We start from the raw sequence: 23,243 nt of genomic DNA, 5'->3' as shown, positions 1-23,243 counted from the left end.
GACGGCCGTTTCGCGCCTCAGTGCTTCATCTGGCCCATAATCAGGTGAAGCAATTGACATGCACTTAAAGAGACTCAAGCCGTGACATGATTTTCACAGTGCCCACCAGGTAGCGCGTCCTTGCGGCGCTCACCTATGTGCGTCGGGGAAAGATCACGTCACAGTAAAAGATAAACAATAAAACCAACATGTAAAACAGTACCATAAACAACATAATTATTCTTGTCTATTATCTGTGCATTAACTAAGATTGCATCCGATGAATAAGCGCTTGCACAGTCATTGGGTGATCGGCAGCACATTCACACAGGCCGATGAATGCTCATTCCCGATAATCTGTCCGATAAAGTCCCCTGTAAAGGGACCAGAAGTGTGCCGAGCTATCCATGTCCGTTTTACGGTATGTTCTCACGTGGTGTAAAAGCCGCAGATCTGTATAGGGCAAATCCGCAGTCTTGCAATGCCAGCAAGGTATATGAGGGCTCCAGATATCTCATCCCCACACTGCAGAATTAACCTGCAACGTAAACGCTGTCTGATCGCAGTCTGTGCTTCGAATACCCGCAGCAATTCCTACAGCAGTGTCCCCGCAAAAACCAGCCCATTTCTGCCATCTTTGTGGTGGCAGATTTTAAGGGGTTGTGTCGAGAAGTAATATTATTGACCAAGTGAATGCGATGAACTTTTGAAGAGGAAGCAACGCTTGCCAGAGCTCCGCGACCACTTCAGTCAGCTGATCGGCCAGGGTCCCTGGACCCCTCCGATCTGATATTGAGGAATCTGAGGATATGTCCTCAGCATTGCCCCACTGCACAAACCCTCATGAGAAACCCTCTGCTGAATTTACATGGTGAAAGTTCAGCATCAGTCCTCCTGTGTGACTGTACCAGTAAGCTGCAGACACATACAGTATGCCCAAATAAGGGGTCCGCAACCTTTGGCACTTCAGCTGTTGTGAAACCACAATTCCCAGCATTCATTTCTTTGAGAGTTCTTAGAAGAGCAGAGCAAGTATGCATGCTGGGAGTTGTAGTTTCACAGCAGCTGAAGTGCCAGAGGTTGCCTACCGCCTCCCCTATAGTATATTATTATACAGTTTTAAATAATATATGAGCGAGTTTCATTTCATTGCTGTAAACTGCACATTTGCTCCCAGGGTGTTATCGAAATGCTTTTGTAAGTAATATGAATGTTCCAATGACATATGGGCTCTGAGCTTTGTTCACGCGGAGTACAGGTTTTCAATAAGTAAATGGAGACCCTCATTTTTCTAGTTTTATAGCTGATTGAACAGCGGTACTAAACGGGTCCAATTTTTTTGTTGTCTGTTCCTTTCCTTTTGTGATTTATTGATGTTCTTTGTAATTCTTGCACGCAGCTTAACTCATTGCTTTGCTTCTTGTTTTATTTGTAGGTCATTCTTGGTTTTGGACATGGCCTCCATTTTGAGGTAAGGAACCAACCATGCAGTCTTTGAACAGTTTTCATTTTCTTGGCCTAACCCCCTCCCGGGAACAGGAAGGTAGACCTAGGTGGTCACATGCAGGGCCTGTTGTATCTTGGTGACAAAAGTCATAGGGCGCTGACTTGTTTGAAAGAGACTGCATCCTAGATGATGATGATGATAGTATAACCCTATTAAAATAAGAATGCGTTCATTGAAGTAAATGACTTCATTATCCAGGGTTTTTTTTTTTTGCAAAGGCCCAAAAAATGAGCCTCCTTCTGTGCATAATTGGTTTTACTTTCAGAGATGACTGGGCGCCCTCTGCTGTCTCATCATGCGAAAATGCATATTTAAAAAAAAAAAAAAAAAGCACTTGTCTCGTGCACATCACATTCAACCATTTCAAAATGTATAGTTTAGGTGTGATTGTACAAAACCCTTCTAATATAAATGATAAAAGCCACCGCCATGTTGTCTTCATGACCTCTTTTGCTCCATTAAAGGTGGTGAAGAGAAGCAGAAAACCGGAGGAGGGAACTGTGGAATTGGTGAGGCATAAGCGGGAATGGATCATCCCACCAGTTTCAATTTATGAAGAGCAGGACAATTCTTTTAAGAATCCTATTGCAAAGGTAAGTGACATCTACTGCCTTGTCTTCCACATAGATGTGAAGTTTGGCATAAAAATCCAAAGCGGTGCCTGGGTAACATCTTGTATTGTTTGCTGTAAGTATTCCGTGCCGTTTTCTCATTTATTACTATATTGTCTTTATTAGATACAATCTGACAAGATAGAGCCAAGTCGTAGAATTCGATACTCAATCACCGGACAGGGAGTTACTCAACCTCCACTAGGCATATTTATTATAAATGAAAATACCGGAGAAATGAACGTCACCGGAATCGTGGACAGAGAAGAAATCTCCATGTTTTATGTAAGTTGACTACTACACGGCATAGATTCCTTGTACTCTATATTATAACTGCTTTCTGTGTAAAACAACACTTCTCATAATTTTCAACATTTCCCCTTTTTAATTGAAAGACCAAGAATTACCCTGTTCCCAATTTAAATGTTTTACTTGAGAATGGGTGATAATTCACTAGAAAGCGATTTCTATTGTACCGCAGATTTACTAATGCTGTCTAATCCACTAGATTTATCAATACTGGATGATAAATCTGACGTACGTTTAGCCTGTCTAGTGTAACTTTATAACGCCTATTTGGATTACTTTACACCCATATTTTTGTGCCAAAATGATGGTGCGTTTTAAGACCTGCCCATTTCCCATGATGCCAGACCCCCCTCCGCAGGCAAAGCACAGTGGATTATTCTTTTTGGCTTACTTTCTTCATAGATAGTTCTAAAATGAAATCCACCAAGAATGTCCCAAATTTTGGAGCAGATTACCTCAGAATTCAGGCACAGCCACAATAGTGAATGTGACTTGCTTTTTTTTTTCCAGTTAAAAGGCTATGCCCGAGACCAATACGGTTTGGATGTTGAGCCGCCTATAGACCTCAGAGTAAGAGTTCTTGACATCAATGATAACGATCCAGTTTTTACACAAAACGTATTTGTTGCAGCAGTGGAAGAGTTGAGTCCTGCAAGTAAGTCTGTCGCTTTATCCACATATCCTCTGTCTACTATTTAATATTTCAGAAAATTAACTAAAAATGTACTTGTCAATGTAAGCATGCAAAGGGTAGTATTGTATATGAATTGGAACAAAGGCAACTATGAATGTGCAGGGGTTTTACAGCCTCAGTCACAAAAGTCGCACATTTATTTCTTATATCTCTTTTCAGAATCTGCACAAATGCATTTAGCCTTAGGTTTGCCAATACACTTTTGGGGCAGATTGGGCAAATAGAAAACACCAGTCTTGATCTCCTGTGCTTTGAAGTGAGACTTTTCTAATTTCCGTTGTAAGTTATAGTAAATCTAGTGGAAGGCTCCCACCCCCTCTTTTCACCACTTTAGAAAAGTGGTGAGAAGCCCTAAAAGTTGCACATAGGGCATGCTCCATAATTTACACCTTTTTTAACACCACTTTTGTGACCTAAGAGGCTCTATAAATCTCTCCCCTTTTTGTTTTTAAAGGCACAGTGATAAAAGCCTGATGTGTAGGTCAATTTTTTTTTTGTATAGTCTGATTAAACACTGGGTCTTGCCACAAGAGGGCGTAAAAGTGCTTCCCCCTCTGCCCTATAAAAAAGCTCTCGGAGGCTACTTCTGGGTAGTGTACCTCTTGTTGAGAGATTGACTGCTAGAGATGCCTCCACGACGGACTCTGACATTTTGCCCAATTAACTTCTGACCTAGCTGTTGGCAGCAACAGTTAAATGAGGCCACGCACACATGGCACACAGGCTGCAGACGGCTCGGAAAGACCACCATTAAAGAAGATTGTTTGATCTGCCAACAAGCACAAGCAGCTCCCAAAGTTTTGTTGACCACCGACCAGAAACAGGTGGCACCTTCATTATACACTCCTGTGTCTGCCTAAACCTTTCCAGATGTTTGGCAGAAGGAAATGTCATGCCATTGCCAGCCAGCCACCGTCGTCTTTGTATGCACTTTCACACTAGCATTTTTCTTTTCCGGTATTTAGTTCCGTCCTAGGGGCTCAATATCTGAAAAAAACTGATGCATTCTGAATGGAGAGCAATCCGTTCAGTATGCATCAGGATGTCTTCAGTTCAGTCACTGTATGGTTTTTTTGACGGAGCATGCTGTAATGCTGGATCCGGCATTCATTTACATTGAAATGCATTAATGCCAGATCCGGCCCTAAGTGTTCCGGAAAAACTGATCCAGTTTTGCTGTCTGCGCAGACCTTTAAAAATGTGAAGGATAAATGCCGGATCCGTTTTTACGGATGACAACCGGATCCTGTATTGCAATACATTTGTGAGACGGATCGGATCCATCTACAAATGATACCCGTTTGCATACAGATTTCCGGCTACGGAACCGCCTGCCGGAATCCTACCCTAAGGAGAAACCTGGAATGCTGTCGACTGGAACTATATCCTCTTTACCAACTAGTCCAGGTTCTCTTTGTGATCTGATGATGTTTGGGTTCAGGTATGGAGGCCTCTTGGTGATCGCTTCAGTCTTGCCTTTGCAGTGGAGCTTCACACTGCCCCAACTGCTAGTGTATCTGATGGCTCCTCAGATCATCACAAGAGTCATCCATAGAAGTGATACAAGGGACACTAACAGATCAGGGATATCTTCAGGACATTGTGCAGCCACATGTGTTACCTGTCATGGCAAAGCTTCCAACTGGCATTTTTCAGGAAGATAATGCACACCCGCACACAACAAGCATTTCCCAGGAATATTGCCACCAGTTCAACATTTCCTTGGCCTGAGCAGTCACCAGATTTATAGTCTATTGAGCTTCTGCAACCTACGAGTGTGCAGGATCTACGGGCTCAGTTGCACCATCTGTCGGCAAAAATGCTATGGAATACTATACGGAACCTGTATGCCTTCCATGCCCAACCATATCTCGTCTTGTATCCAGGCTAGAGGCGGCCCAACAGGATACTAGAGCCTCTTTTCAATTGTACAGGTTTCCCCAATAAATGTATCAATTTTCTTATTGTAATCACTTGCATATGTCCTCATTGCATCCACACAGATAAAGTTTCATTCAATTCCATCAACTTTTTGGTGCATTATTTTTTATTTTTTTGTCAGGATAAGGCATAATCATTGGAAAAATAACACCAGCTAAAAGCCATATTTATAAGTAATAAATATTCTAAAATGTTTGTTTTGTCTTTACACAGACAGTATTGTTATGGTGCTAAATGCAACTGATGCAGACGAAGCCAACACCATCAATTCTAAACTTGCCTACAGAATTCTGTCTCAAAAACCTGGATCATATGAATTCATGGTGACTAAGAATGGTGAAGTTCTCACAACCGTGTCTACACTTGATAGAGAGGTAATATTATATTTAAGTGTTATGTTTCATTATGAATGAATACATCAAAATTTAGAGATGACCGAAATAACTTTGGTAATTGATTTATTAAAGTGAAAAGCTTTGGAACTGAACTCAGTTCACATGTACCACTCTGAACCAAAGCAGAGTTCGGTTCCAAGTTTTGAAATGTTTTTTCACTGTAATAGTCAATTGCCAAAGTTATTCAACGAAGTCTTGCACGCCTTTGTCAATAACGGACTTCGCCTCATCAGAGGCAGTACATTCTAATGTTGTACGGAGAAGGATCAACAAATGTTTTAGCGAAGCGGCTTAGTAAGTAGCATCCGAAGCTCGCTTCGCTCATCTCTAGTTGAAATCTTTGGGGTATATTCAAACGCTGTAGATTTGTTTCTGCGACTGTCTCATCGGAATTGTTCGGAAGACTTTTAGAATGCCATGTACTTGCTGCTGTAAAACCCCACCCATATGATTAAAATGGATTTTAAGTTGCAGGAATTTTGGTTTCTAAATTTTCTTTTCATTTGTGAATATATTCTTGGGAGGTAGTAAATATCTCTCCCTCAAAACCCATAGAATTGTGCCGTGTTTTATTACAGTAACTTAAAGGGCATCTGTCAGCAGATTTGTACCTATGAAACTGACTGACCTGTTACTTGGGTGCTTGGCAGCTGAAGGCGTCTGTGGTCCTATATTCTTATGTGCCTGCAATCATGAGAAAAAAATGATGTTTTAATGTATGCAAATAAGCCTCTAGGAGCAATGGGGGAGTTGCTGGTGCAGAGAGCAGAGCCTCCAGGTGTAACTGCAGCGTCTTCTCTTTGATTGACAGGACCAGGCAGGTGTGATGAGGTTTTGCCTGGCCTGGCCCTGTCCATCAATGACGAGGGGGCTCAGCAGTTGCAGAAAAAGTGGAGCCGCTAGGTGTAACAGCAACGCCCCCTTTGCTCCTAGAGGCTAATTTGCATAAATTAAAACCTGCAGCACATCTGAACATGGGACCAATACAGATGTCTTCAGCTGCCAAGTGCACATGTAACAGGTCAGATAGTGTCATAGGTGCAAATCTACTGACAGATCTCCTTTAAAGGTGTACGCCATACCTGACCAAACACTGCTAGATATTTAAAAGATGCAGGGCTCAGTTATTACAGTTAACAGTGTTGTTCAACTGAGGCAAACTACCAACAGGATGTCAACAGTGAAAATGTCTAATATAGAACATAAAAAGCACTAGTTATCACAAACGAAAGTCCTATTAAATCAACTTTTCATGAAAAATAAAATCCAACCAAACTTACACAAGGGTCACAGTGGTTGTCAAAAAACACAATTACCAAGCTGGCAGTGGCATCACAGTAAACCAGAGTGTGGTTTCGGTCAGCAGATCCATATGGATTGAATGCTAAAGTTTTTTTCCAGTGAATATCAAACCTGGTTATTCAACCCATAAGCTAACCCTTATTGCACACCTCAATGGGATGACTCTGACAAGTAACACAAGATTATACCACTATCATGAAGAATAGGATGATCTCTCAAATAAAATGAAGAATGGGAAATGCTACTGTACTTTATTTAGATCATATGTATCTTTTAACAATGGCAATTAACCTGAAAATGTGAATTTTGCTTTGAATGTCCTTTCGCCTTTTTATACAGTCTATGATGTAATTCTGTTTAGACACAAAGCAGCTACTCTCTGACTGTTGAAGTGAGAGATCTAAATGGAGATCTTCAGAGAGGCAAAGCCCATACAGCTACCGTCCAAGTTAAAGTAAAGGACGTCAATGACAACATTCCTGTACTCGAAAAGGAACAGGTATGTGAATCAAATGTTAGACTGATTCCTATGGTACGGCAATACAGAAGGGCTGCAGACATAAGCTTTCTTCATATATAAGATATAACAGGACCTAATTCTGTCCAAGAAGTCGGTGATGTACAAACGGTATGCTATACACTTGACCTACATCCACGCTGTATAGTCCATTGTGCACTGAAGACCTAGTATGGGCAGAACACTGGACGTGGTGTATACACAGCTAGAGGAAAAAATTGTATTTTCCAATCCCTTTTTTTGCTTTCGGTATTATCGGATATTTTATGGGATCTTTTTGTTTTTATCTCTATTTCAGTATGAAGGAGACGTTGAGGAAAATGTTGCCAATGTTGAAATATTACGTATGAAGGTGTTTGATAACGATGAGGAATTCACCGATAACTGGTTTGCTAACTTTACTATAGTGTCAGGCAATGAAGACAACCATTTTGAAATCAGAACGGATCCACAAACCAATGAAGGAGTGCTAATGCTGGTGAAGGTAATAATGGACTGACTAAGCATGCAGCAAATATTTACCATGTACGTACTGACTATCTCGGGCTCTGTTCACACTTGCTTTGAAGCCTCCATCACAAATTTCATTTGAAAAGCTGGACAAAGTCGGATGCTGGTGAAACCTCAAGAGGCTTCATTCTAATTACTGGTGTCTGTCAGGAGCTGTTTCTATAGCTGAGCCGAACAGAAATATTTAGTGCAGATTTATTTCACATCCAGGGCTACTAAAGCTGTGCGTCCTCTGCTGGTTAGAGGATCATTTACACAATTCTATTTGATTCCTTCCCCCTTTTATTGAATACAGTGTGAGAGATCTGTCCTTTTTCAAAGTTTTTCTTTATGTAGTTGTATAAAATGAAAACCTATGCTACTGTGTAATGAAAGGGTTTTCCGGGGGTCAGAAAGGTAATCCGTATCAGGTATGTGGGGGTCCAACGCCCAGCACCAGAGGATCTCCAATATCTGTAGCCTGGACAGCCCTTTTAACTTTGCTGTCAATGAATGGCAACCTTTACTGTTTTATATCCAGAGGCTGAAAACCCGTACAAATCTAATACTTGTCAGAACTGAGCGTTTGCTGCGATTGTATCCAGTCTAGGCAATCCTCTGGGCTCTCTGAACAGTTATTTATGCTGCCTCTGGTGTATCTAGTCACAGAAGATACCCTGTATTAGATCTGTATGATTTCCAGCCCTTCTTTTTTTTTTTTTTTTTTGTGTGTTATGTTACAAGAATGATTCCATTCACTGGAAACGGATGATGTGAGACTGGGGGGGAATTTCAAGAGTTTTATTTACATAGCTCTAGAATTCCCTTTAAGTCCTTATTCACACAAACATAATTTACTTACAGGCTGCACACGTACAGCAGCGGTCAGTGGCACTATTAACACACAGGCCAAGGGTCCATGCTGAGAAGCTTAGGGCATATACTATCGTGACTCATCTCCTTTGGACCGTTATCCTGCATGGACCCACAGATCTAATCACCAGCTCATCATCCCCTTAGATGCTGGCACTTCTGTATCCATAAATTCATCTAATGTTAAATATTTTTTTTGTTCAGGAAGCAGATTATGAAATGATGAAGACTGCTGAACTGAGTGTCGTGGTTTCAAACCGAGCAGAATATCACAGCTCAATTAAGTATCTGGTCAGCGGAGGAGGAGGTGGTGGTGGGGGAGGAGGAGGAGGAGGAGGAGGTGGAGCTGGTGGTGGTAGCGGTGGTGGAAAAGCTATCCCCATAAGAGTGAAGGTGAAGAATGTTCGTGAGGGTCCTGTTTTCAAGCCCAAGAGGAAAATCTTTCCTGTTTCTGAAGGAAAAACTATAATAAATACAGTCATTGGATCATATCAGGCATTTGATGTCGACACGGGGAAAGTGGCTGAACATGTCAAGTAAGTTCTCTACTACTTCAGCTTTCGAAGCAGTCATTTAGCTAAGGCCGAATGCACACGACCGCGTTTCATGGCCGTGAGCGGTCCGTGGTAGCATGGGCTGGATTCCTGCTGAAAGCAGGAGCGAACGGCGTCATTGGTTGCTATAGATCATACCAATGTATTACTGTACTGCGGCGGCAGCAGGAAGCACACGGCGTCATAGCAACCAATGACGCCGTGCGCTCCTGCTCTCGGCAGGAATCCAGCCCATGTTACCACGGACCGCTCACCGCGAAACACGGCTGTGTGCATTCGGCCTAATTCCAATTCCCTACTTTTTTTTTTTTTTTTTTTTTATGTAGCGCTGCACAGACAGACATGAATGGCAGTCTAGCAATGGCTATCTTGCACTTGCTAGAAATTCTTTTTGTATTGGTTAGTGGTCATTTAATCTTCTCCCCTCTGTTTTTGTATTTAAGTCTTCTCAAATACTGACTACATATATTTTGCAAGCAGTCGGAAATATGTGAAATCTACAGCTGTATTAATATTGTAAAGCAGATAATGTTAATCGCTTATTGTTACTGTTTTTTTGCATGTAGTATACATGCCGCATTCCACCCCCAAATAGTGTAGCATGGTGTATGGCAATGAAGTATGCTATATCAGGCATCTGATAAGATGAATGACAGCCGGCCCTGTGGGATATAAAATATCCTAACTTTACTCCAAACCAATTAACGGGGTTTTCTGAGATAGGTCATCGGTATCTGATCAGTGGGGGGAGTCCGACACAAGGGACCCCCACAACCAGCTGTTTTCAACGGCATCGGTGCTCACAGTAGTGCCGCTGCCTTGTCGCAGGCTTAGTCTAGGCCACATGACACGTTCATTGGTCACATGGCCTAGGCACAGCTCAGCCCTATTAAAGTGAACGGAGATGAACTGCAATACCAAGCACAGCCGCCATGCAATATACGGTGCTGTGCTTGGTGAGCTGAGAAAAGGCCACGGTGCTTCTGCCAGTGCTGGTGTCTTCTCAAGCAGCTGATCTGCAGGGCGCACTGATCAGATATTGATGACCTATTCCAAGTAAAGGTCATCAGTTATAAAGTCTCTGAAAAGCCCTTTAAAATCAACCTAATCATGTTTGTAAGAGAGAATTTCTCCATACATTGGTGGTCTAAAGCGTCCTGCGACTTCTTTTTTTTTTTCCCCTTTTACATTTGTATGGGGAAAAAACTATGAACTTTAAAGGGAACCTGTCACTGGGATTTTGTGTATAGAGCTGAGGACATGGGCTGCTAGATGGCCGCTAGCACATCTGCAATAGCCAGTCCTCGTAGCTCTGTGTGCTTTTATTGTGTAAAAAAAAAAACTAAAAAAAACGATTTGATACATATGCAAATTAACCCGAGATGAGTCCTGTCCCTGACTCATCTCCAGGACAGGACTCATCTCGGGTTAATTTGCATATGTATCAAATCGTTTTTTGTTTTTTTTACACAATAAAAGCACACAGAGCTATGGGGGGCTGGCTATTGCAGATGTACTAGCGGCCATCTAGCATCCCATGTCCTCTGCTCTATACACAAAATCCCAGTGACAGGTTCCCTTTAAGGCATACAGAGGTACCGTAGATGCTTCATGAAAGTCCTTTAAAGGCACCATACAAAACTGAGCCATAATATGGCCATGTGCATGGTCCCTCACACTCAGTGATGACATAAACATTTCCATGCTGCGTATGTAGCTGTTGAGCCCCCTTGGCTCATGATTTTATTGGATTTAGACTGTGCTTTTTGTATCGGTTGTTTATTTCCATGCTATTTTGTAACAGGTATGCCAAGGAATATGATCCAGATAATTGGTTTATGATTGATCAAACTACAGCTGAAATAAAACTTATAAAAATGCCTGATCGGGAGTCTATATTTGTAGTCAATGGAACCTATATAGCAAAAATCTTGGCTATTAGTGAAGGTAAGTGTCACTTCCTACACAGCTTTTTTTTCCCCAGACGTAGTTGGGCAGATTTATTAGTTATAGTGTTAATAACGTTACAGGGATATACTCTGTGCCATTTTTATCTTAATGGCACACACAGAATTATTCATTTGATACAACTCAATGGAGATGTAGGACACATTTCTCTCCCTTATACAACTTCATGACTGAAATAGATCTGCTTATAGGGAAAAAAAAGTGACTAAAAAATATTGAGTTTTAGGAATATTCTTAGCTCCCCACATATTTTGCACACACTGCCAAGGAAAGTGTCAAAAACATACATTTGGAACATGATTGATTTTTTTTTATTTATTTTTTGTTCGGGAAGTGTCTGACCAACATATGTATGCTCCTCTCCAATACTCTTATACGATATTGTGACTTGGTAGCAAGAACTGCTAAAATAAATGATTGACTCAGTTACATAATGTTAAAGGGAGTCTGTCACCACATTTTAGCATGTTAGACCGTTAAAATAGGGTTATGTGATCCAGCCAGAACATAAAAACGGTACCTTTGTGGTAGAAAACGGACTTTTCAATTTGCAGAAAACGAACTTATAAGATTATCTTCTGAGCCCTCTCAAGTGCCCAGGGCGGTCTCTCAATCCTCAGAGCCCCAGGCAGGCACCTCCTAAACGGCTGATAACTCCGCCCTCCGTGCGCCTCTGCCCGCCCGTTTACTCCCCTCCCCTGTCCCTTTCCACTGCGGCTGTGCGGTACAAATCGTAGCGGGCGCATGCGCAATGCGATGCCCGCTCCTGGCAGGGCATCGCAATACCTATTGCGCATGCGCCCGCTACGATTTGTACCGCACAGCCGCAGTGGAAAGGGACAGGGGAGGGGAGTAAACGGGCGGGCAGAGGCGCACGGAGGGCGGAGTTATCAGCCGTTTAGGAGGTGCCTGCCTGGGGCTCTGAGGATTGAGAGACCGCCCTGGGCACTTGAGAGGGCTCAGAAGATAATCTTATAAGTTCGTTTTCTGCAAATTGAAAAGTCCGTTTTCTACCACAAAGGTACCGTTTTTATGTTCTGGCTGGATCACATAACCCTATTTTAACGGTCTAACATGCTAAAATGTGGTGACAGACTCCCTTTAAGCACAAGCCAAACGGCAAACCAACAAGGACTGACACCACTCCCAGTTGTAATGTCAATGTCCTCTTTATTAAATATCCATGGTTAAAACACACTTTTCTAGGGGAACTCTATGGAGGCTGCAGTTCACAACACAGCCACTGGGTGGCTGAACATAGGCAGTAGCCACATATAAGATAGAGATCTGGTGACACAATATCACAAAATGTTTGAAGAGCTGGTTGTGTCACACATCTCAGGACATGTCCAGCAAAAAGATTATAAAAAGAAAAATGTCAACAGAGCCAACCTTTGTCATGGAACTGTAAATGTATGTATGTGAATGCATATGGAACCGCCAGTGCAGAAAGGGCTGATCCTTCCTACTTACATACACATGTTCTTTGTCTTTAACCACTGTTGCAAAATATATTTTTTTTTTTTCTTCCAGATATTCCAGGAAAGACTGCAACTGGAACTATAGCTATAGAGGTGGAAGACGTAAATGACAACTGCCCTGTTCTAGTAAATCCAGATCAGACAGTTTGTAATAATGTACCATTCATAAACTTGACAGCAGTGGATCCCGATAGCTTTCCCAATGGTGCTCCACTGAAATTTACGATTGTAGATGAACCTGCTGGGAGCGCTAAGATGTGGTCAATTGGGAAAACCGATGGTAAGAAACAGGTTTTTTTTAAAGAGGTTTTTCAGGATTTTTATATTGATGGCCTATTCAGTAACTTATTGGTGGGGGTCCACCGGAAATAGGCACCAAGACTACACCACTCTATCCACTGTGTAGTAGGTGGAAATGGTTACTGCAGCGCTGATCCCATTTACTTCTGGTTCCAGTGACTATTTCTGGTTCCAGGGCTACTGAAAAACAGCTAATGGGGGTACTGGGAAAAATGATGTTCAATCCTAAGGATACCTGTCATAGCCAACCTCCGGCAGTCCAGCTGTGGTAAAACACACTTAGGCCCCATGCACACGGCCGTGTTTCACGGCCGTGTGCGGGCCGTGGAACCGCGGCCTGGATCCCTCCTGAGAGCAGGAGCGCACGGCGTCACTGGTTGCTATGACGCCGTGCGCTCCCTGCTGCCGCCGCAATACAGTAATACACTGGTATGATCTATACCAGTGTATTACTGTACTGTGCCGGCAGCAGGGAGCGCACGGCGTCATAGCAACCAGTGACGCCGTGCGCTCCTGCTCTCAGGAGGGATCCAGGCCGCGGTTCCACGGCCCGCACACGGCCGTGAAACACGGCCGTGTGCATGGGGCCTTACTTGGCTGTCATCAGAGCTCCACAGAAATGAATGGAGCATGCTTGGGAGTCTTAGTTTCACCACAGCTGGAGTGGTTAGCCATCACTGGATAAGCCATCAATGGAAAGTGGAGATTGCAAGTTTATTATGAGCCATAGTGGTTTTAAATACCCAATGTTTCTTAGATCTGCTTTGCTGACCTTGTATCCTAAAATGTTAAAGGGGTTGTCCAAGTTATATTTATTGATGAACTATCCTCAGGATCGTCGGGGGTCCGATACCCGGCACCCCCGCCGCTCAGCTATTTAAAGAGAGGGTGCGCACTGTGCCAGCGCTGCCTCCTCTTCATTGTTTACCTGCTCGCTGTCGCATTTGCAGTGGTGAGCAGGTATAATTATGCCCAAGCCGTCCCATTCATTTCAATGGGACGGATCGCTCCTATACAATTTTTATTAAATTTTATTTTGTATTTTTATGAATTTTTTTTGTTTTTCCTTATGCACGTAAAACTGACGTTTCTGTACAGCAGTCAGCAGTGTACGGAGTACGTGCTCTAGACATTTTATAAACGGGGCCACAGCAGCAGTGCGTATGGGCAGGAGTGCACCTTGCTTCTCCTGCCTGTGCCCCCAGAGGATTACTAAGGCTACTTTCACACTAGCTGCACGGACCTGCTGCTCCGTCCCCATTGACGCGGAGGCACGGCATAAAACTGACATGTCCGACATTTATTCAGACAGCCTCTCGCCGGAACTCCGCCCCGCGCCCATTATAGTCAATGGGTACAGAGCGGCAGTCCCGGGGGCACACGTCGGAACAGCCTGCCGGAGGTCCGTGTCGCTAGTGTGAAAGTAACTCTTGGCGTAGCACATGGGTGCATGAGCTGCACCTGCTTCCACCTACTATGCTAAGCTAAAAGTCCTGCATGTCAGCTCTTAGCTTAGCGGAGCAGCCACAGGCAGGAGCCGCTCCCATCAGCTAATCCTGGCATAGTACATGGGTACAGAGTGTGTTATGCCAGGAGTTAGTAAACCTCTGGGGGGGGGGCAAGGGCAGAAACGGCAATATGCCTGTACTAACTGCTGCTGCGGCCATATTCATAAAGTGTAATCTCCATACACCGCTGAGCAGTCAGCGGTGTACAGAAATGTCAGTTTTAAGTGCACAGGGAATGGTGCGCTTTAGGTAGGGAAAAAATTAATAAAAGTACAAAATCCAATAATAAAGTATTTTAGAAAAACTTTTTTAGGGCATTAGGGACAAGTTATTATAATTTTTACTCAAAGTTTTAGTTACTCTTTAAATGAATCTTCTTTATTCCACATACACAAATATACAAATGTTATAGTCAAAACATACTAAAGTCCAATTCACGGAGGCAGACAAAACCGAACCAGAGTTCGGGAAATGTTTATTTACAGTACAAATTAATTTCTGAAGTTTATTACCCAAAGTCTCGCGAGAAGTCTCCTGCTCCATACAGTATTGGAACAAAGTTTTTTTGCGAATGGACTTCCGATTAATCCGAAGTCGATTCGCTCATCCCTACCAGTGACCAATTGGGGCCATGCTGGACTTTTCTGACATCTGATCAATGTGTTTGTGTGACAGCCGTATACTATGCTTCTGCTGTGTGTGTACATGTGATAATCCTTCCATACCTACCTAGTAATGTTTTTCTTTCTTAGATGTTAGTGCACAGCTGATCCCAAAAGATATATGGGAGGGGCGACATCAAGTTAAAATTATAGTAACTGATAACCAAGGATTGAGTTGTCCAGAGAAACAAGTTCTGAGACTGGCCGTTTGCACTTGTAATAATGATGGTTATGCATGCAGTGAACTGAGGACTGACACTTCCATAGGCCTGGGAGGTGGTGCCATTGCGCTCATGATACTTGCTTGTCTACTATTACTGTGTAAGTATACAATGATATTACTTGTTTTGTTTTTTTCTGTGCCACATGAGTAGTTCAGTATGGTGAATTAAGATTTCCCACCTATGTACCAACTTTTTGCTAGAGGAACACTAAACTGTCAGTCTGCAGCCCTTTCTGCATGATCCTGATACAAAAATATTACATAGATACACCTGATTCCCTTATACATTTTAATTGTAATGGGACACCAACTAGAACCCAGAAAATGGAGATGAATGAAGAAATTGCTAGAGGTATTGTAGATAGATATAGAGACAAATATAATATAATCTGTAAACTTAAAGTATTGTCTTTTCAAGGAATCTGTCATTTGGGGCACTGTGTGTTTTTTGTGCTGTCTTTTGATGTGGGTTGATTTTTATGTGGCAGATTTTCTAATAAAAAAGATGAATTGGAAATAGTTTAAAAATAGTTATAGTTAGTAACACTATCAAATATTTTATTACCAAAGGGTTAACATTGAGGACACTTGTGATTTATTGAAATCTTCCATTATTTTACACACAGTAATTAAATCATCAAGCAGTTTTCAAGCAATGTGTCTTTAGATTCCATATACAAAGATTAACCTGAGGACTATATTATTATTTATTTTTATTTTTTTAATTTCCCTAGTGGTGCCCCTCCTGTTGCTTTTATGTTACTGTGGATCAGGAGCAAAGGGATTTTTGGCTGTAGATGGCCCCGAGCAGTCCATCCTTATTCAAAACAAAGAAGGTCCAGAACCTGTGGACACAGTGAGTATTGTTCTATTTAGTTTTTAGAAGACTTTGTTAACCAACAGTTTTAAAATGTCCAACTTTTAAACTACACATGGTCTGATAGGTCGCGATTCAGTAAGGCTGAAGACAAATAATGCCATTCTTGCTCAGCACTGTTCATGCTCGGTGCCATAATCTAAAAATGTCATACTGTGGTATTGACTAGTAGTTATACATCACTGATGCTATGAGGTAGTCATGATGCCTTATGGGTATAATTCCATTATGGTTCTAGTCCTTCTGTTAAACCCACTGCTGTCAACAATAAGGCTTTCTGCTAGGAAGCCTATGATTACCCACTAACACATGGCCACATATCATGGATGCAAACCTCGCAGCTGCTAAGGGACCCAGTCCTGGTCTACTGTTCTGCTAAGTGGTGACCACCTGTACAAGACTCCCCTCCTCAGTGTTACTCACCAGGGGTGAGAAATGTATCCTAGAATATTAAAGGCAGAAACCAGCAGTGGACCTTTTTAGAAGGAAGCAAAGGCCAATAAATCTTTTTATTAATAACCATATTATAAAATCCAGCGCTATTAAAACAGCAGACACACTCTACAATAGCGCTAAACAAAGATCCAAGCTCTGCAGTCTCCAGACGATTGGCAGGGGTGCCAGGTCTCGAATCACCACCGATCAGATATTGATGACTTATCCTGAGGGGTGGTCATCCTTACTTGCCTGCTAGAAACCCCCTTTAATAGTACAAATATTGTACATTTTTAGAGACTTATAAAATATATAGAAGGGGTTACTAACTTTTCCAAAAACCAATTATATGTCGGATGTCAAAAATTTAGATCTCTAGAAGGCCTCATGTACACGACCGTTGTTTTGGTCGGCATCTTGGCCACAGTTTTTGCGGCTTGGATGCGGACCCATTCACTTCAGTGGGGTCGCAAAAGATGCGGACAGCACTCAGTGTTCTGTCCGCATCCGTTGCTCTGTCATGTGGTCCGCCCAAAAAATATAACCTGTCCTATTCTTGTCTGTTTTGCGGATAAGAATAGGCAGTTATATCAATGGCTGTCCGTGCCGTTCCGCAAATTGCAGAACGCACACGGACGCCTTCCGTGTTTTGCGAATCCGCAATTTGCGGACTGCAAAACACACAACGGTCTGGTTCATGAGGCCGATCAAGGAGAGTGAAATCCCTGCATATCGTGCTGTCTCCCTGCTGCTGAGGAATGAATCGAGATGGGCTCATAGACATCTCTCCTCATTCTAGAGATTGTGGGGGTCTCAACACTTATACCAAAAGTTTTATATCAATGGGGGTCTGTCTCTGACATATCAAAAGTTTTTTTTTGTACAGTTAGTGACCCTTTAATGAATAACTTTCAAAGAGAGAACAGTCATTTTAAATTGCATTTGTTAATTCTATCTTAACAAAAACAAATGCTAAATTACACTGAAATGTTTTTATTACCCTAGGCAGCTCTTCCATCTGCAATTGGAACAGTTGGTTCTGCTGGACTTGGTGCCGGAACTGGGGTTGGCATGAGAGATGGCTATGGTATGCAATTAATGGATGGCTATGGCTACAGCAAGGATATGTACAATTCAAGTATGGGAGTGGAAAGACATTACGATGAAAACCAGGTTCTTCTGAGTAGAGAAGAAATGACAGCAGGCTCTCTTGGTGGTAACATGAGAATGATCAGCGGTCTGGCCTCAGCTGCTGGGGCCAGAGCAGGAGCTGGATATGGTTATGGTATTGCTGGTGGCGCTGGAGGTCAGGCAGCTCTGAATGAGGGATTCATTAAAGGATATTTTTATGACGTAAGTAACTCTGAATAATGACCGCATTTTCAGCTTGCTATCTGTCCAAAATCATGTGCTGGTTAGCTTCATAATAGATGTACGGATCTTTGATGTGGGTTGGTGCTTGGCATTGCTAAAGCAATCACTCCTGTGAAGCACACAACCCTATATCTGCAGTCACCACTTGGAGGAAGTTTTCTATAACCTCAATAACCTTCTATAACCACAAGAGGTCCGCTCAGATGTGCTACCTTTCGGTCTCCTGCTTATTCTTTTAATATACTTTTAATTATGACCATTTTAGTAAAGATTTAGACCAAGTGCAGATGTGGCAGAAAAATAATCTATAGCATTTCTGCAAGAAAAATGGTCATGGTGCTCATATCTGCAACGTGCCCTGAAATCTCCTTTTTATTTTTTTATTTTTTTTTCCAGCTGTGTGGGTTTTGTAACCCACAGTTAACATGTATTGTATTATACTATAATGTTGTTACGGAGAGACTCCCTCATCTAAATGTGGCCATAAAGAGCACCTGCCATCAGATTCATGCTGCCCTAACCACAGGCTTGGTGAAATTCCATCAATACAACAAGCTTCTTTTTATTTAGAAATCGTGGTTTTAAAAAGAGCTGAGCACCAGTAGATGTGTCCACTAGAGGCTCCCCTCTGCCTTCTCCACAGACCAACTTGGCTTCATTGACAGTTCCCTCCCTATTTGCATGTAGGGCAGCATACACTTTCTGATTTAGGTTCCCTTTAAAGTTTAAAAGAAAAAACTAAAACTTATTAATCCCTGTATAGCCCTTACATATTATTATGGCATATGACTAGGGTTTATTCTAACTGATGGGACTCTGGAAGCTCCATCATTCAAAGAATGAAGGGAACAAGAACATTTTGGCCTTGCACATTGACATTGAAGAACATGGTGCATCAATACAGTACTGGTTTACATGTACCCTTAACGTGATCTAAGTGCTTTCTACTGGCGACCAGAATTTTATCTATTTTAATGCTATAATTTACAGGCAATATTTTTCTATTAAAAAATGCTCTATAATCTAATAACCCTTTACTCTATCATTTTTAGAAAGTCTTGGGGTGTGCTGATGAAGACTTGGCCCAGGCAGCAAAGGATTGTATTCTAATTTATTCACAGGAAGGAACCGGCTCAATTGCTGGTTCGGTTGGCTGCTGCAGTTTAATTGAAAGTGAATTTGAAGGGGACTACCTGGATGACTTGGGTTTCAAGTTCAAAACTCTGGCAGATATTTGTCAGGGTGGAAACAGTGGCGTGCAAATTTCACAGTATAAATCCTATGAGGAGCTTAACCAAGGTACCTTTGAGTCTGAAGCCATTGCAGATATCCGTGCAGTCCAGAATGAAGAGACTGCAGAAAAGCATTACCAGGAGATGGACAATTCTTACATGTCATCAGAATCCCAGGTTCAGAGGTTAAAACCTGAAAATGTGGTTAGAGAGAATGTGGTGGTTGAGGAGTCTAATGTGTCTTCTAGATATGTAAAAGAGCCAGCTCTGCGAGGTAATGTGCTTGTGACAGAAAAATCGTATACCACTGCTCCCACAATAATTCTGGAGCCAGTACGTCAGCAGAATTTACTGGTGACAGAAAGGATCATTCGGCCTGCATCTAGTTTACATAACTTGGTTGATATTCCTGAGGGTGAAAATGTTATGGTAACGGAAAGGATGATCAACAGCGGTTTTTCTGGTTTTAGGAGTGAGCCTCGTGATTCACAGTATATGCTGGTAACGGAGAGGGTTCTTGGCCCCAGCTCTAATCTTAGTTCCACCATAAGCATTCCTGATCAGTCTGTGGGGCAGAACGTAGTAGTTACTGAGAGGCATTACACTCCTATAACCACCATGAATGGCAACGCAGTGATTCCCGTAGAAGTGTCAGGGGCGCAAAACCTAGTAAACGAAAGTGTCTCAATCTTAGATGGAGGAGTCCAAGGCCAAACGCACTTCAAACAGGGCGGCTATTTGGTGGAGGAGCTACAACCAGCAAGTAATGTAGAGAAGTCTGCGAGCAGGGTGACAAAATACAGCACAGTACAGTATACTCGGTCCTAATGGGGGGAGTCTTTGTTCATGTAAAAATACTGCTGCTTTAACTGAATAATCATTTATTATGGAATGTTCATGCCATAGTCATATACCCCCCCCCCCCAGAGGACCCTATAAAATGGTAAATTTCTGACGTCTTCCCTGTTTGTGACATCTGATGAAAATCTATATGCTTGCTAAAATATGTTCCATTAAGCATCCACCTTTGACTGTTTGCACATAGCGTTGAAAGCATTCCTGGTAGGATGGGGATTCATTCCATTACAAGGATATGGTCACACGTGGCAGAACTTTCCCTGGGGTATTAACCAGCCGATTTGTATATGTGTTTTGTTTTGTTTACATATCGGATTTTAGAGAGATTGTATTAAACTGATTTTATTTTTCAATTTTTTTTATTTTCTTGTCTGGTAATTATCACCTTGTGTGATCTACCCTGCCATTTTTTTTTTTTTTTTATTTTTTTTTTTTTATTATTTTTTTTTTTTTTTTTTTTTTAGGTTTCTGCCTAAGCATTCAATTTTCAAATAGTTTTGTCGAGGCCACAACTATGCCTGAATTTATGAACACAAAATTTTGTAAATATTCAGATTACAATCGAGACTAAAGTACTTACTGAGTAAATGTTTCTTAAGTTAGTTTTAACTTCTGGTAATGTAGGTTTTGTATCACATTAGTATTTTTATTTTTTTATCTAGCCTTTTCTCTGAAAGGTAACTGCAAACCTTTTGCGAAACGGCTTAATGTATATGGTGTACATATATGACCTGAACTGTCAGTCACTGGAAACTAGTTTTGGCTATGTCACTTTAATATCTGCTAGTCAAGGCCTCGTTCACATCTCCTATAAGGAGATTCGGCTGTCGGCCAGCATTTATGCCAGAAAGTGGGTGGATCACCGCCAGACCTTATTACAGGCAATAGGCTTCCAGCGGTGAAGTAGAGAATCCAGCAACGTCGGAACAGCCTGCTGGATCTCCATAACAGAGATGTGACCGTAACCTAATATGATTGCAGAGATTTTTTTAAAAATAGATTTTGTAAAAAGAAAAATGGGAGGGAGGGAAAACAAATGTTAATAGCTATAGAAGCTATCTTTATATTTGGAGTGTGTTGTACATTTTTGTTAGAATATTAATTTTGCTTTGACAGAGTTCAAGTAGACTTGCTCATTTCAAAATAAAGCACATATTTTAGGCAGTAGAATAGAAGGCACTGAGTGCACCGACTAAACTGACTGTAAACTGTTAGCATGACAGATATTTTTGTCTGTTAGAACAAACCTCAAACTGCTGCTGAGTGGGTCATAATGCACCCGCCTCCCTCGTATGAGACATCGGGCTTTTCAATTTCTTCATGCGTTTTAGTGGATCATTTAGTGGTAGAGATTTTCAAGGAAGCTGCACTATTAACTTATGTTCCGTTGCGTGTATGACCTATTGCAAGAGTCATACCTACCTGCGACTTCTGCTCTGGTACAGCGTCCTGGCTCCCATTCGTTCATCTTCTTGTCCTCAACATGTTTATTTCCATCTGGGTTATGGTCCTAGTAACTAGGGATGAACGAATCGACTTCAGATGTTTCATCCGAAGTCTATTCGCATTAAACTTCGTTTGAATACTGTACGAAGTGAGCGCTCCATACAGTATTCGAATGTATTGATTCTGATTAGCCGAAGTTATTACTTCACAAAGTCTCGTGAGACTTTGGGTAATAACTATGTAAATTTCTACTGTAAAAAAACCTTGGTACAGAACAGTAGAAAATAATTGACAAAGTTATTACCCAAAGTCTCGTGAGACTTTGCAGTAATAACTTGGGCTCATCGGAGCCAATATATTCTAATACTGTATGGAGCGCTCACTCCGTACAGTATTCAAGCAAAGTTTTATGCAATTCGACTTTGGATAAAGCATCCAAAGTCGATTCGCTCATCCCTAATGGTAATCTGCGCCGCTGCAGCCAGTGACTTGCTCCAGCAGTGAAACATCACAGCTGAAGCCAACCGGAAGTAAACACGTGGGGGGGGGAAGATGAATGAATGGGAGTCAAGACCGGAGTGGGGAAGAGCAGGTAAGTATAAATGTTTCATTAGGTCATACATGATACGGCCATAACTAAATGGTGAATGTCTTTAAGCCGTTTTGGGCTTTGACTTAAAAATAATCTGTTGGCTCCAAACACCTCCCAAAACTAGAGTAAGCGGTGTATAGTCCCAGTGAAGTTGAGTCCAGTAATGTAATATTTATCTTCATACTCGCTTGCATTCTGACACTGTGCTCTTGTAAACCAGCAGTACAATGCATAGAGAGGACTCCTCTTTGAGTCCTCTCCATTATGTCTGTGAGCTCAGGAGTCCTCTCAATGCATTTTACTGCTGGTTTGTTGGGGCACAGCGTCAGAATACAAGTGACTATGAAGATAAAATGATATAACCAAACTCTGCACCACTTACGCTATACACCGCTTACTCTAGTCTGGAGGGTGTTTTGGAGCTGACAGATTCCCTTTTAAAGACGCACACAATGGAAATGCTAAAGGCTTCCCCTGTTTTTTTGAATCCACTCCTGGTTTTGGCATTAAAAATTGCAAAAAAAAAAAAAAAAACCTGAATGTGGAAACCCAGCCTAAAGCTGCCCATTCTGATAAGATTTCAGCAGACCTGTGTAGTCCAGTGTCGAGTGCTAAGGAGTTGGGAGAAAGCATGGTTGCTAGTTAGCACTATTGCCAGTTATCTTAAATGAACAAGAAAATTAGCAGAGGATATAAAACATGGCACCCAAGAAGGGCATGTCATACACATATTTGTCCTCACCAGATCCAGATGCAGCAGGATCTGCAAACATAAATGTAATGTCCATGGTGGTCTTCAGTACCTGCTGGTCTACTGTGACAGAGATTCGCTAAGAGGATCACATGAAAGCAGGTTTTAAAATGCCAAACTAGTAATTGATAACTGTACAATAAAGAATATCTGTGCATAAACAGAACAAGTCTTCTAAAATCTTATTGGCCATTAAAGGGGTTGTCCAGTTTCAGAATGAAACCAGGCAACCCTTGGGATCAACCTGCAGTAAAGAACTGGTGAGTACTTACCTGATAGATGCCACGCCACCTCTTCGGTTCTTTTAACCAGACCCTATTTACCTGGGTGCAGCCATGATGTCATGTCAACAACACGTGATTGGT

At 41.9% G+C, this 23,243-nt stretch overlaps 1 protein-coding gene across 3 annotated transcripts in view; it reads left to right on the top strand.

Moving 5' to 3' along the window:
- Positions 1–20,512, top strand: part of LOC122939164 (desmoglein-2-like) — a 59,708-nt gene extending 39,196 nt beyond the window's left edge. For all 3 annotated transcript variants that reach the window (XM_044295168.1, XM_044295167.1, XM_044295166.1), the window contains 14 exons: positions 1,415–1,450; positions 1,951–2,079; positions 2,224–2,382; positions 2,917–3,061; positions 5,255–5,415; positions 7,100–7,237; positions 7,554–7,739; positions 8,822–9,153; positions 10,976–11,118; positions 12,673–12,900; positions 15,181–15,411; positions 16,048–16,169; positions 17,631–17,978; positions 19,052–20,512. In XM_044295168.1, coding sequence (XP_044151103.1) covers positions 1,415–1,450; positions 1,951–2,079; positions 2,224–2,382; positions 2,917–3,061; positions 5,255–5,415; positions 7,100–7,237; positions 7,554–7,739; positions 8,822–9,153; positions 10,976–11,118; positions 12,673–12,900; positions 15,181–15,411; positions 16,048–16,169; positions 17,631–17,978; positions 19,052–20,059 — 3,366 coding nt within the window. In that variant the 3' untranslated portion in view covers positions 20,060–20,512. The remainder of the gene's footprint in view (positions 1–1,414; positions 1,451–1,950; positions 2,080–2,223; positions 2,383–2,916; positions 3,062–5,254; positions 5,416–7,099; positions 7,238–7,553; positions 7,740–8,821; positions 9,154–10,975; positions 11,119–12,672; positions 12,901–15,180; positions 15,412–16,047; positions 16,170–17,630; positions 17,979–19,051) is intronic.
- The last annotated feature ends 2,731 nt before the right edge of the window (positions 20,513–23,243 follow it).

This window comes from Bufo gargarizans, chromosome 5 (genome assembly GCF_014858855.1).
Source record: "Bufo gargarizans isolate SCDJY-AF-19 chromosome 5, ASM1485885v1, whole genome shotgun sequence".
Lineage (NCBI taxonomy): Eukaryota > Metazoa > Chordata > Amphibia > Anura > Bufonidae > Bufo > Bufo gargarizans.
The sequence above is the reverse complement of the archived record's forward strand: the minus strand, read 5'-3'. Positions and strand labels throughout refer to the sequence as shown.